The 14,906-nt window shown below is 41.6% G+C and overlaps 1 protein-coding gene across 2 annotated transcripts in view; it reads left to right on the top strand.

Moving 5' to 3' along the window:
* Positions 1-1,113: 1,113 nt before the first annotated feature.
* GRID2 (glutamate ionotropic receptor delta type subunit 2) overlaps positions 1,114-14,906 on the top strand; it is a 1,226,675-nt gene continuing 1,212,882 nt past the window's right edge. For both annotated transcript variants that reach the window (XM_087826562.1, XM_087826560.1), the window contains exon 1: positions 1,114-1,396. In XM_087826562.1, coding sequence (XP_087682688.1) covers positions 1,309-1,396 — 88 coding nt within the window. In that variant the 5' untranslated portion in view covers positions 1,114-1,308. The remainder of the gene's footprint in view (positions 1,397-14,906) is intronic.

Genomic DNA, 14,906 nt, shown 5'->3' with positions numbered 1-14,906 from the left:
CTCTCCCTTAGTGACCAGGTGTCCCTAATTTGTTTTTAAACTAATGTGACTAATTCCAGGCAAAGACTAGAAAAAGTCTGATACCTGTTAGAGAATAGCAAGAGCAAGGTTAAATAAGTGGGGTGGCTTTTTAGGTTGCCTTTAACCTTGTTTTTTTTTTTTTCCCCCTCCTTTCTTTTCTTTTCCTTCCTTCTCTCTTTCCTTCTTTATTTCCCGAGGCTCCCCCGCCTCTCCCCGCGGAGCCCTGCCTCTCCCGTCCGGCTGGGGTCCGGGCGGCGGGCGCGGCGCCGGGCGCGGGCGCTGCGGGCGGGGGAGGCGGCCCTCGGAGGGCGCTTCCTCCGGGCCCGCTCCCGCCTCCCAGCGCCGCTCTCTCGCAGGCTCGCTCGCCCTCCGCGCCGCTCCATTTGCAGGCGACGCGGGGCTCGCGCCGAAGCGGCCAAGCTCGCTCTTGCCTCGCCTCCTGCCTCCCGCCAGGCGCGCCGCTCCCCGGGCAACCCGCAGCCGCTCGCGGCTCCCCGCCGCCCGCCCGCCGCCCGGCCCCGCGGCTCGCGCCCGGCTACTCCCCCGCCAACCGCGCCCGAGCCCCGCGGCTTCCCGGGCCCGCCTCGCCGAGCTCCGCTCCCCGCCTCGCGCACGGAGAGGATTTTCTCTGCATTACTATCTGCATTACCTTGAAGTTCACTTTCTCTACCCCTCTTGGAGACGGTTTTGCCCCCCGCCCCCCCATCCCTGCCTGGAACCTGGCTGCTCCGCTTGGAATCATCGCCTAATCTTTCCTCTCCACTTACATTTTATTTTGGCAGCGAAGACAAGTGATTCTCTGCGGGCCGTTAGGGCGGGCGGGGGGTGCTGCGGGGCGGGGGCGGGGGAGGGGGACATCCGGCGCGAGGGGGGTGGGTCTGTTGGAAGTTGCCGCGGAGCTGGGACCGAGACCCGCGCCCGGCGCAGCGGCGGGCATGGTCTGAGCTGCCGCCTCTCCCCTGCCCGAGCGGCCGAGGCCGGCGCGTTCTCAGAAGAGCCGACCTGCAAACAACTCCGGCGATGCCAAAATTCCCTTCCAAGTGACACGGCTCCGCGAGGGAGGCTTCTCCGGCCGGCTCCCGCTCCCTCCCGCTCCCGCTCCCGCTCCCGCTCGCGCTGCCGGCCTCAGCGACGGCTCAGGGCTTGGCTCCGGCCGCAGCGATTTAGGGGGAGAAGGAAGGAGCCCTGCTAAACTCTCCCGTGACCTCAAACTCTTTGGACTGCTTTTTCTTTTTTTTTAATTTTTGAAAGAAAATCCACCTTGAAAGAAAATCGGCATAGGAGGAGATGGAAGTTTTCCCCTTGTTCTTGGTTCTGTCCGTGTGGTGGTCTCGAACCTGGGAGCGGGCGAATGCGGATTCGATCATTCACATCGGTGAGTAAGGGCAGGTGCGGCCCGTGGGCGCTTTTGACCGCTTCGGTTCGCCACCGCGTCCCCGCGCGCCCCCTCCCCGCCCGCCGTGGGGCTCGCCGCCCCTTCCGCGGACACCCTTCCCTCGCACTTGTTCAGTTCTCCGGCCGGACGCGGGTGATGCTCGAGCCTTGGCTCGTGCTGCCGTTTGGCGGGGCATCGCGGCGTGTGGGCTGCGTGCGCGGGGGGCTCGAGTTTGCCTCGGGGCGCGTGTGTGCCGGGGAGTGCGGGGTTCTGAGTGCGTGGGGAGAGGAAGTTTAATGGACCCAGCCTTCCATATTTTTTCCCCCGGATTTACATTTGCTCCATTTTTTAAAGATTCTGTTGGAGGGAACAGAGGAGGTGTCACCTGTGAGGCGACAAGGACTGGGGTGGGAGGTGGGGGGAGCTCCCTCCGGATCGAACAGGTGGTTTTGCAACGTGAGCCCGCCGCCTCGCCGCAGCGTCGTGCGATGGTGACGGGCTGCCGGCGGCGCCCCCAGCCTCCCTTCTCCTCTCCGCGTCCTCCAGGCTTTGCGGTACTCGCGCCGAGTCGCCGCGACGGTGGCGGGAGGGGCTGGCGGCGGCGTAGCGAGGACCCGGAGCCACGCGCCTCGCCGCCTCGCACGCGTTCCTCCGGCCTGGCGAGGCGGCGACGCCGGCCCCGCGCGCCCGCGCCGCTCGGGGAGCCCCCGCGCGCCGGCCGCCTTCGCTGGCCGCCCGGCCGACACCCGCCTCGCCTCGGCGTCCACGCTCGGGGACCGCGCGGGGCCGAGAGCGGAGGCGCTCGGGCTGCGGGGGGGCGGCCGGGTCGCGGCGAAGCTCCGCCGAGCGGCCGGGAGGTGCCGCTGGCCCCACCTATGGCTACGGGACTGGCCGGGACTGGCCCGGGCGGGCGGGGGCGCGGGCGGGCGCGCGCGGGCGGGGGCTGCGCGTCATTATCATGCACGGCGCTCGCGGCTCAGGCTCCAACTCTTCTCACCCGCTAATCCGCGCGGGCTGAGCTCCGAGCAGCTCGTGCAGCCCTTTCTGCGTTAATGCGATTTCCTCTTCGGAAATTCGCGTCCGTGGGCCGGCGAGGTTCATTTACTGGGCTGAAGAGAGGCCCCTCTTGGGGAATTTTTCTGGGCACAGGACTTTTATCTGTCCACACGGCGTGATGTTCTGCAAATTGAGGAGACAGATGGGTCGCAGCATCTCCCCTCTCCGTCCCCCTGCCCCTCCCCCGCGCAACACACACCCCCCTCCCCCCTCCCCTCCCCCCCCGCGCCCCTCGCGCTCTCGCGGAGGCCTAACCTGCTGCAGGTGGCGGGTGTGCGAGCCCGGCAGGGTCTCCTCTCCCGTGCGCGCCCTGAGCGCCGGCCCCAGCTCCAGGGGGCTCCCTCGCTCGGTCTCGGAGGCTGTCTGTGTAAACATGTCTGCCATTCTCTATCATTTATATCAGTAGAACCATATGTCTCTGTGCAAGGGGTAATGAGGTCAGAATTCAGAAAACCTTGCGCTTAGGCATTAAGTAAATTAAACGCCAGATAGCTTGCCTGCGAGATCACGTTTTGCCCGGGGGCTAACAGTGCCCGTGGGTTCTGAACTTTTCAGGGAGAAATAATTGTCTTACGGAGGGGTTCAGGAATGTTTGGTAGAGTTCAGAAAGGAACTGTGCTCCTCTTAAAGAAATGACTTGCATTTATGTCCAGTGTAAATGACTGGAACGGGAATGTAGATATCTGTTATTGTACTTTTACATTCATTTTATGATTAGGGGTTTCTGCCTTACGCTCTTTATCACTCAGGAGGGAAGGCTTGTGGATAAATGCTTATTTTATTGCTTATTCTGTGGTCTACACAATAAATAAACTATTTGCAAACACCTACAGCTCTTGCTATCCTTTACCAGATGAATACTATTTTGCAATGCAGTCTGGGCATTTGCTTCAAAATAGAACACAACTGTTGTATTTTTTTTTTTTCTTCCTTTCCATTCTGTTGTCTGTCAGGGTGACATGGCTTATTTATAACCAGACCGAAAAAAGTAACTGTGTACAAATTCCAGATTTCTTTAGAAAGCTGGTTGTATGCATGAACTGTATGTATCCTGCTAAAATAAATCGTTACTTCTTAAACAATTTGACATGAACGCAATTAGTACATTAGACAAGAGGATTAGCTTCTTTTATAGACTACCTACTAATGCCATGAAGCTAGCAAGTTGATGATTGTTTCAGATGCTCCATATCTTTTATAATATAGTGAAAAATGTTATCTCCTAAATTAAAAAAATAAAGGGATGAGCAGGACTAATTTGTGTGCACTTTAGAGGTTAAAATTCTCTCCCATCTTCACCCCCACCCCAGGCTGACTATAATAAATTCAAAACTGAATGCTCATATTAAAATTTTAAAGCACCTGTTACTATTCACTGGATCAGTTTATTTGCTTGGTTGGCTAGGAAAAAGAGAATTAGTTATGTTTAGGAGGTGATTGACTTCATTTAATAGTTAATGTGAGAAATATGCTTAAGGAAAATATATTATTTCAAGACTAAAGGGATTAAAGTGATGAAACAGGAGGGGACTAATATTTCAACTCTAGAGATATAAGGAGATAGGCAGAAATGAAAGGTTTCCACAGCCTCGTGTGATGTGTTTAAGTGAAAGTAGTGCAATATGTAGTTCAGGCAAGCTGGAACGATAAAAGGACACTGTTGTAATAGGTTCTTTTCATTTGTTTTTTCAGCATCCTGTATGTTATTTATTGAACACTTTTGACACACATTTCAGTGTGGGGCATACAGATTTATTGTAAGACATTGCCCTGATCTCAGTGAATTTGTACTTTTAGGTATTTTTAAAAAAAATTAATTTATTGTTTAATAAAATTATGTAGGTTTCAGGTGTACAGTTCTATAACATATCACCTGTATATTGTATTGTGTGTTCACCACCCTAAGCCAAGTCTCCTTCCATCACCATTTATCCCTGGTTTCCCCTCTTCTACCTCCCCCCTGCTCCCCTTTCCTTCTAGTAATCACCATGCTGTTGTCTGTCTTTAATTTTTTTTTTTGCTTAATCCGTTCACTTTTCACCCGTCCCCCAACCCCCCTCCCCTCTGACAGCTGTCAGTTTATTCTTTGTATCTATGAGTCTGTTTCTTTTTTGTTAATTTTGTTCATTAGAGTCCACATGCGAGTGAAATCATATGCTACTTGTCTTTCTCTGACTGACTTATTTCACTTAGCATAATACACTCCAGGTCCATCCATGCTGCCCCGAAAGGTAAGATTTACTTCTTTTTTCCAGCCGAGTAGTATTCCATTATAATAGGTTCTTTACATATTGAATGCTTTTGGTATTGTACCAAAATAGATGTATGAAAACTCTGTCCAACCTTCTTTCTTTCTCTTTGTTTTTTACTATTCATGGAGATAGTTTAATAAAGTCAATTATATATTTAAAACTCCAATTAATGTTTTATTAAACACATTATTAATTCACTACAATGATGAGATATATTCTAATGGTTGAAATGGAAATGTGTTTATTTCAGTCAAAAATGCATAATATTGTAATTACTTTGAGTTTCTGTTAAATCATATTTTAAAATACTTGATAATTATATACACTTGTTTAATATTCCTCCCCCCCCACACACAGTATGTAGAAATGAATCACCTCCACTGTGATCATCTTTGTCCCCCCACCCCAAAGAAAGGTCTTTTGACATATAAAAACTATGCAATTTTGAAATTATGCTTCTACTTTAAGCCTGTGCATTGATTGAGTAATTTCATCAGACCCACATTACTTGATTGCTTAGAAGTTCCCTAATGATCTGCATGCTGTAGGAAGAACCAAAATGTCGTGAGTGGAATGGCAATGATACTGTGTTTTATGAGGCTATTCAGAAGTCGCTCTGATTTATGTAGCTAGAAAGCTCCAAAGTCTTTGAGATTAGCCACGCCGAGTGCTGTTTTCTTCATACATCAGTCGTCCCACATTCTTTACTGCCCTAACACAATGTGAGTTTAGAGCTCTGCTTTAATTAAGCAGGGATTAGGTGGCATTTCCAGCCAACTGCACAGTTTGTGTTTTGCTTCATATCTGATATGGAGGATCTCATGTTTTAGCAGTTTAATGTATGCTCATTTCTTTATCTGGTTCCTGTGCTCACAGAACTGATTGAAATGAGCTATCCTCAGTTATATATCTCTACAAGGAAACACTGAAACTGAGTACTGATTCATATATCACAAAAATCACTGGCATGTTGTTATCAGTCATGGTAAAATACCTTATGCCAATAGGCAATAGAAACCAAGAAGCATTTATTCATGTTTTTCTCATAAGCCATTGATACTTTATCCGCCAAGATCATTATCCTCAACTATGACACTTGAGGAGCTTAAGACAATTCAGAGTATTTTCATCATGAGAAAATTCAAATTAAAGTGCAAAATCGGTGGTTGAGGAAACTGTGTCACTGGATTAAAAACAAAAATAGTGGTAGATTTAAAATGTCAGTTTTTATTCTGTTTGTACTGAGGACTGTTTTATCCAATACAGAATGTAAAATCATTTCCAGAAGGTGTCCTGTGTCTTCTATCAAAATGTTTCTTTTTCACACTTTACCTGATTTGTATTGTTTAATGACAGCCCCCAGGAGTCATCAAGGACTCGTAGCACTATATAAGATATCTCAATGATTTAAGTTATCCTTTGATTGTTTATGGTAGTTTATTGCTCTCTAAGTTATGGATAACATGGTATAGACTTAGGATGTATTAAGAGGTAGCTTCTGAGTTTAAAATAAGGGTATACTTTACCTTTTTTCTGTCATTAGTACAGTTATTTGAGCACAATTTAGATGTGCATTAAGTTAAAAAATATTATTATTCAATGATATCAACTATGACATGACTAATAAGTCATTACACTAAGGACCTTTACTTTCTACTCCAAATGTAAGTCCCATAAATACCTCCTATAAATTTTAATTAAAATATGAATAAAAATCAAGGTGATTAACTTTGGACTTTTTAAACCATAGCAACCAGTTGAGATTCTTAAGAGTAATGGAAGATGCATTACATTTAATTCTAATCTCTAAGGCTAAGTTTATCATACATATCTCAAAGGGATATTGTAGTTTTAAAACCACACTTTTTCATGCAGAGTTTTTTACTTGCATATATTCTTTTAGTTTAAAAAAAGTGAAGTATTTGGCATTGCTACTGGATCTTCATGATACTTCAGATGATAGCATATTGGTGAGTAGCAATGCCTAGATTTTTACTACAAATATAATGTTTATTAGAAAATACACTTATGGCCTATGAAGGTAGCTTTGCCATTAGGTGTCACTGCATTCTGAGCTGTTCCTTTGTTGTCCTACTTGAAAATCACATATATTCTTTTAAATCCTCAGGGAGGAAAAAGCCATTAAATGAGGATTGGGATGCTGTAAGATACAGGTGGTTTTATTTTCAAACCTGAAGAGGAACAATCATACCGTGTCTCATATTCTTGTAAGAATTTAATTTTAGGTTTTATCAGCACCCTTTATTCTGTAGATAGAGGAGCTTGCTAGACCTAGTGATGTAAATTTTCACAAATGGGAGGTATAACAGATACATTTTTAAACAAATACCTATTCTCTGTTGAAAAGTCTTAAGACACCAAGAAGTTTGTAAATATGCATAACAGTGCTGGTATAAACAGATAGTGAATGAGTTTGTTGAGCAGTTTCTTAGCTGCAGGGGTTCTGCTTACCTACGGAACATTTAGAGTTCCAAACCGAGTGAAGTTTGTAACATGAAACCCACAAACACAGAGCTATGAATAAACATATATGTGAACACAAATGCAGATGTATGTAAAAATAGTGTCAGTCATTGAATTTTGTGAATGATCATATATGTTTTCAGATAATTTTGGCCTGACAAATATTGTTTCATTTATTGTATCAATCTCCACACCACTGCCACCACCACCACCGCCACCACCGTGGGGTTTGTCAGCAAAAATCACATAGTTAGAGAATGCAATTGCAGGGTAAATGAAGGAACAGTTAGGGACGTTATTGTTAGACCTTGCCCTGTGCCAGTGTTAATTAATAAACAGTTGGAATAGTGTGTTATTAAAAGCTCAGAACAAAATCAACGGATCAGATGAGAGATCTAAAGGATGGAGAAAGCAATGCTAAAATAATTCTGGGAGTGGTGATTCAGAGGACGTCTGTGGATCCAGGTAACGTGATTATTGGAACGTGGAATCAAATGTCACATGAGTGTGGAAAACAGGTGGGGGGTGGAGGGTTAGACAGCAAGACCTGCCCTGCATCTGAAGTTGGAAGCTTTGCGGCCAAGGACCAGATTTATCGACAGCAAACAAAGCAACCTCGGGAGGTCACTTATTTTCTCTACTACTCATTTTTATTAACGCTAGATCAAAATTTAGACTACTCTTTATTTAAGCTCTAAAATTACATTAACTAAAATTAAGACAAATTCCTATATTTGAGGAATTTGAACAAGAGATACAGTCAAGAGTGGCTCATGTAACTTCTTGATAGCTAGGTTTAGAGTGAATTAAAAATCAAAAATACTAGGGGAAATGGAGAATAAAACCTTAATCACTCAAATTAAGGACCCCTTCAAATGAAGAGTTTTTAAGGTATGAACAAGAATTATGTATGATATATTTGTTCATCAGATATTTGAGATAACTCTAGTAGTGGACTGAGAGAGGTGGGTTTTTTTTTTTTTTTTAAGATTTTTTCTCTTGTCTAGCATTGATACTAACATGTTATATGGAGTGGTCCTCTTACAGTATACTAAAATACTAGTGCTTATTAAGGCTCATTGGAGAAATGAGGAGTCTTATGTTCTAACCATCACAGACTACTGTAAGGAACCTTCGGGATTGATGAACTGGATGCACACCAGCAATATCCGCATATGTTTGGCATCACTAGAGTGTAAAGGAAACAGTCACTAGCTTGTTAGACTTCTTCAAGAGTCTGGATTCCTTCCTCAGGTATTCTGTCATCTTACTGATCTTACTGTTGTTTGCCTAGTGGTTACCCATCTGAGGCTGAGGCTGAGGCTGGGGCTGGGATGTCCTCCTGAAAGCTTTCCTGAATGAGTAGAGGGAAGCTCAGAGGCCAAGTGCTAGAAGATAAACACCAAAAGGCCTGCCTTGTGTGTGTGAAATTTTTACAAAATCACTCTGTAGTCAAGTTTCTTATTAACAAACATTTTTATTCATGAAAAAAAATCAAGTAATTAATTTTATTAAAAGAATTCTTATGCTTTTATTTACTCTCTAGTCATTCAGAGAACTATTTTAGAAATAATCTTATTTCATTGCTCAGAGTACATTAAATAAGGTGTTTGCTTCATTATTAAAATCATTATACTTCTAGAAGTTAATATTTCTGAAACTGCAAGGTAAGGTAGGCAATACGACCAACATGTAGTATGTGTGCTAGTTGGGAGCATGTTCTTTCATTCACAAACAGTTATTCTGAATCTCTTCTCTATGAAGTATACTGCTCTTAGGCCCTGAAATAGTTGAACAAGTAACCTCTCTCTTAATTTAAGGAGCTTACATTCTCATGGGGCAGGCAAAAGAGAAGTAAGAAAATATATGTTATAATGTCAGGTAGTGATAAATCTCTGATGAAAAATGAGGGAATGGCAGGTGAATGAAGCTGCTATTTTGATTAGGGTGGTCTGGTAAGACCTCTCTCTAGAGATGATCATTGGAGCAGAGATGTGATTCAAAGAAAGGAAGTCAGTCATGTGGATATCCGATGAAAGGATTTCAGGCAGGAGGCTTTGCAAAGGCAATGACCCCGAGGCAAGACACTAAGGAATCAGCTTGGTTTGTTTAAGGAACACCTTGAAAGGCAATGGGGCTATAGTTTAGTGAGCAAAGCAGGTAGTGGAAGGAAATAAGTTCTGCAGGGCAACTAGGAAAGATCACGGAGGGACTGATGGTAAGGTATTTAGATCTTCTAGGTGTGTAGGAGGTCCAATGGAGTGTAGAGATCAAATGTGTAATATGAAGTGGTTTGTATTTTAGAAATGTAACCTGTGCTTGGGCAGACTGGGTGGAGTGGAAATACTGCATGAATTTTAGCCTGACAGTAGTGAATTAGACTAGTTTGTAGCTGAACTAGATGAGTAGTTTTCAGATTGTAGATCTATTTTGAAGGTAGAAGAAAGGGGATTTTTCTGATTGATGGTTCAGCTGAGAGAAATGCAGAGTAAGTAAAGAAGTTTCCAAGGTATTTTACCTGAGCCAAGAGGGTAAAATGTGTTACTATTAACTAAAATTGGGAACGTGGGCAATGGTCAAGCTTTTGATAGACATCAAAATGTACATTGATTACATTTGATATTCTAATTCCACATCAAATTTAAGAATTTAAGTTGGCATTTGTTTCTGTGGGTCTGGAATTTATCCATTCAAGCTGTGCATTTGAAACTCATCCTTGTAGGTCTTTAAAGTGTTGGGGGGGGGGTAGCTCACTGAGGGAATAACTGTGTAGAGAGAAGCGCTTCAGGACTATGCCACCCAAAAGGTAGAGGTCAGCGAGAGGGAGAGGGCCCAGGAAAGAGCAAAATGAGCCACCTGTGAGTTAGAAAGCAAAGCAGGGGGCGTTGGGTCTGGAAGCCAAGCGAGGGAAGTGTGAAGAAGCAGCAAGGGAGACGCCGCGTCAGGTTCTGCGGATGAAAACTGAGACTGGGCTCCTGCATTTGGAAATCTTGAGGACCGAGGTAACATCCATAAAAAGTGTTTTCCATGGATTGGAAGTGACAAAATACTGACTGGGGACGCTTCAAAAATATAATGGGACTTAGGGAACTCTGTGAGTTTTGCTGTAGGGGAGGGTGGGATGGGAATTCGAGGTAAAGGGAGAATTTTGTTTTTAAAGGTGAGTGTTGGGATATATATGGTAATTTAAAAAAGGTCAATCATGAAATTTTCAGAAAGAGGATTTAAAATAAAATGTTTCTTTTTGTTTAAACCTATTTGAGTCCTAGTTTGGACAGCAAGTGATTGGATAGCACGTTTTTTTTCTTTGTTTTTGTTTTGTTTTGTAATCTCGGAACAAGTGATGCAGGCCAATTCTAGGAGAATTAACCAGGGAAGCTTAGATGTCCTTTCTGAAACAGACTCTTATCAGTTGTTCTGCGTTTTGCTTCGTTTAGTTTCTGAGATTAGTACTCACACTTAGATAAAAATGTCTTACCTGAAATTATGAGTGGCTTATACCTAAGAGAGTATTGACATACCATTACAAATAGAATCAATATGTAATTTATTGTACTAATTTTAAGAACTTAACAATATTCCTATATAGTAGTATTAAAATAACATAAAATCCTCTTGTAGCAATAGACACATTTGAATTGATTATGGGTTTCTTCTAAGTAAATTCTTTTATGCATTTGATTTACTTAAAAAAACCATTTTGGAACAGTTTTTTAAAACAGAATATAGTTGTTTCACAAGGCAATGCATATCATTGCCACATAAAAGTTAAATAGATGAAAGAAGTTCATGTGATATTAATTTTCAGTGACACATTTAAATATTTCCTTTTATGGGACCTTCACTTCTATTTGTGCTATACCATAGCTGACAGATCTTTAGTCATAGGTGAAAATGAGGACAGGAAATGTTCTAAATTTTCTAATCTCAGAATTCAGCCTTCTGAAAATGAACCTTAGTTATTTCATTGGTCTCCTATTATTACCACATAAGTTATGTATATTACATTGATTTTTCCACTAAAATAAAATTTGTATTAAAATAAGAATGCAGTAGTCAGTGAGTGAATTATATTTTTCTGTGTGTGCATGCGTGTGTGTGTGTGTGTGTGTATGTGTGTGATTTCCGGTGTTTTCTCCTCCATAAAAACATTTTGTCTTATGGGAACAATGTAATATGAATGTCACATGGTTGTTTCTGCTTGGTTACATTTATTAATTGATGTGTAAACATGGAATACAGGAACAGTGCAGGGATAGGAGTCCTGTGGTTTGGGCATAACAATGACTGATAAAAAAGCAAGCTGTGTTACGACTGGAGCATAGGAACATAATTCATGAGATACATAATATCAAAAGATATTTTAAACTTACTATTTCATAACTTCCTAGGTGGTGAAATGTAATCATTTGAAGGAAATGCTAAGCAGGTTTAAATTCAAATTTAAATTAGAATGGGCACCTGAAATTGGTGAAGTGCTTAGTTTACTTAACCTTGACATCATTAAAATGACATACCACACTGGAAGCACATTTTAGATTGTCTTATTATCTTAAAAACCAAAGAACGGCTAATCTATTAGGAGCCAAAGTGGGATAAGAGAGTCAGTTCTATTGTTCTGTTGCATGTAGTTTAAGGTGAATTAAAATCTAGAAGAGGGATTCTTCCTTCTGATAATCTCCACAATCTGACAGCAGACAAAACTGTGTTAGTGGTGTAGTGACAATTACTGTCTTGCTCTTCAGTGTCTGATTTCTACTTTGCTGATTCTATGAATGATGATAATAGGAAACTAGTGAATTTTCTTTTTAGAAATACCAGCAATTTCCAGCATAGCCCAAAAGGAGGCATGGCTTTTTATGAAATCATTATATATTTCTTCTTTAAAAAAACTGTTACAATTTTTTAGCACCTTATTAACATGGGCTTATGCACAGATTTGAGAGGGATTACTCTTCTGCTCCCTGGTGGTATAGTCAAGTTGGATTTTGGACATTTTTGATAATTCATTATTTTCAAACTATGATCTACATCATCATATTCATTTGCAGGAAATATACTTTTAAGATTATGTGAAAACCATGATGTGACTCTTTTTAAATTCAACAAACGCTTATTGAGCACCTATTATGTACTTAGTTGAATACAAAAGTACCCATATAATACATGTTTTCCATTTGTTAGGTGTTTTTAGGCCTATATGCCTTCTGAGTTGATACTATATTATCAGGAAGCTGAAGGTAGAGGAGTTCAGGACCCACAGTTGAAAGACCGTGGACTGCTACGACAACGGAGATTGAGATAATTAAAAAAATGCTTCCTTTATGGTGCCCTTAAGGTGCCATAAAACAAACATGTATTTCAGATAAAAAATTATAAATGTGATAAGATTACCACTTACAGAAGGTCTTCATTTATAGTAGAAATCTCTTTACTCAGCTTTCTGATGGTTCATCATTCACCTTGCTGTACCTGTGGGTTACAAAAACTATAGAGTCAGGCCACAGTCAGAGCAAAGAGAAAGTCTCCACTCTTTTTTATTCCCCTATAGATGCCAGTAGTTATGCTGGAAGGTCCAGTAAAGGAGGTGGCTTTAAGATCCACTTCTCCTGTAATTAATAGGACTAATGAGATTCTCTCTAAATTTAAGACCACGTATCCCAGCACCCCTCTAAGCATGGTTTCTTGGGTATAGAGAAAATAAATTACTTTTTCTTTCTCTTTTGAAGTTATTGTATAATACTTTTTCATGTTACGAATCCGCACTTTCTTCTAGATGTGTAAAACATCATAAAAATGAGTTTTTTTCTGTAGCAAACAAAAAGAAAGTTATCTCACAAAACAAGTAAAATTAGTGACCTTTTCCAGTGGAATAAGTGTTACTGGGAAAACATGTTTCTACCAACTTTTAATTATGTAGGTGTAATTGTGAATAAGACAGGCATTAAAAATGGAAAGTAATTGTTCAAAACTAACTGGCTAATACTTCCATATTTCTCCATAAGAGTTATTGTGGTGGTTGGTAAACAGGTAGTAAACAGCAAAACTGGCTGTTCATATTCTTTTTATTTTTTTTGTTCACCCTTCAGTGGCAATGCTAATCAGCAATGAAATGGCTGAAAGCAAGGAATAAAGTGCAGAGGGTTTTAGAGAATCCATATGCCGGAAAATCAGCCTCTGAATGCTCATAGGAACAGGTTTGCTGAGAAATTTTAATTTCTCAAAACGTTGCTCAGATTCTCAACATAAAACTTCCTCTTGGCTGCTGAACCTGTAGGAGGACTGACGCTTCCAGGTTACCACAGAGGTATACTGTGAATGACACGGACTGGCAGCAGGATAAAGAATATTATTTTGGGGAAAATAATGTCCTTCAGGGTTAAAACTACTGACAACTAGGACAGCCATGATTAGCTCAGTTTCTGTGTGTAATGTTGATGGTAATTTTGAAAAGAAAATCCATGAATTTCAGCTTTACTTTTAAAACACTTTGAGGAATTATGTACTGTGCTGGATGGACATTCCTATCAGTGTCCATTGTTTATTGAGCATCTACATTGTATATTTCCAGCTGATATGATATTATAGACCATAAAGAAGAACTGGAATATTTCCCTTTTAAAAAGAAACTGTGAAGCACATGACAATAATAAATGCAAAAATATGGTTAGTGCTTAATTTGTTTCGCGAGAAGTGAGAAGGGAAAGTGATGTGATCAAGGAGCTGTTATATGGTTTCAACATTATTGATTGTGTCTTTTTTATTAAGTTGAGTGGTTGCTACACAAGTGTTGATTTCATAAATACATATGAAACTTTGTAATTGATTTGTAAGTAATCATATGCCTGCTGTTGCCTCTCCTTACAGTGAAATCTATTGGTTCAGTTCAGTTCCACTTTGGTGAGGGGTTGAGGCTTGCCTTTTAGACCCCATCCACCACGTAGGGTGGCTCAGTCCCCAAGACTTTTTGGAGGGGCGGAGAGTTCTTATAATATGCCAAGATCATTAAGTGGCAAGTGAGAGAACAATGAAGAAGTCTGTGTTCAAGCATGATCCTCTCTGTGGTGGATTCAGCAGGCGAGTTGCTTTCTCTACCCTTCAGAACCTTGTCTTGGAATCTTTGTTTCTTTAGCAAGGGCAGGGAGTGCCCTTAAGTGTTGAAGTAAGAGAGAAGAGGGGAAGGAATGTACACAGAGAACAACCAGGTCAATGCCATGAGAGGAGGCTTGGAATAGTCCATGTTTTTAATATTTCATAATACATAGATAAAAAGATAATGCATAATACTTTTATAATTCATATTTTGCTAATATTAACTTCTATCTCATCCTTGGGTAAGAAAGTATGAACAAATATTTTATAAAGTATCCTTAGAAATACTCTTGAGAAGTTAATTATTTTCTTGATCCTTTATAGATGTTATTATGTGCTTATAGTAATTAATAATAAAGCTAATCCACCTAATTGCTATTTTGATATTTTAATATTGTGTCTTTTACTCCAGCTATAAACTGAGATGTTATATTCTGCAGTGATGAGCAGATAAAGAGATTCTTGTAGTTGACTGAGCTTCATGATGTGGCCCTTGATTGTATCCAATGGAACAGTTCATTTTAATCTATATAAATCAGAAGGAATAAGGAGGAAAGCTTCCACAAAACAACCTTAGAGGCAGAGAAGAGGTTTTTTTTTTTTTTTCTAGCTTTATTGAGATCTAA

The sequence above is a fragment of the Miniopterus natalensis genome, chromosome 1 (genome assembly GCF_054644295.1).
Source record: "Miniopterus natalensis isolate mMinNat1 chromosome 1, mMinNat1.hap1, whole genome shotgun sequence".
NCBI classification, from domain to species: domain Eukaryota; kingdom Metazoa; phylum Chordata; class Mammalia; order Chiroptera; family Miniopteridae; genus Miniopterus; species Miniopterus natalensis.
This window is presented reverse-complemented; position numbering and strand designations above follow the sequence as displayed.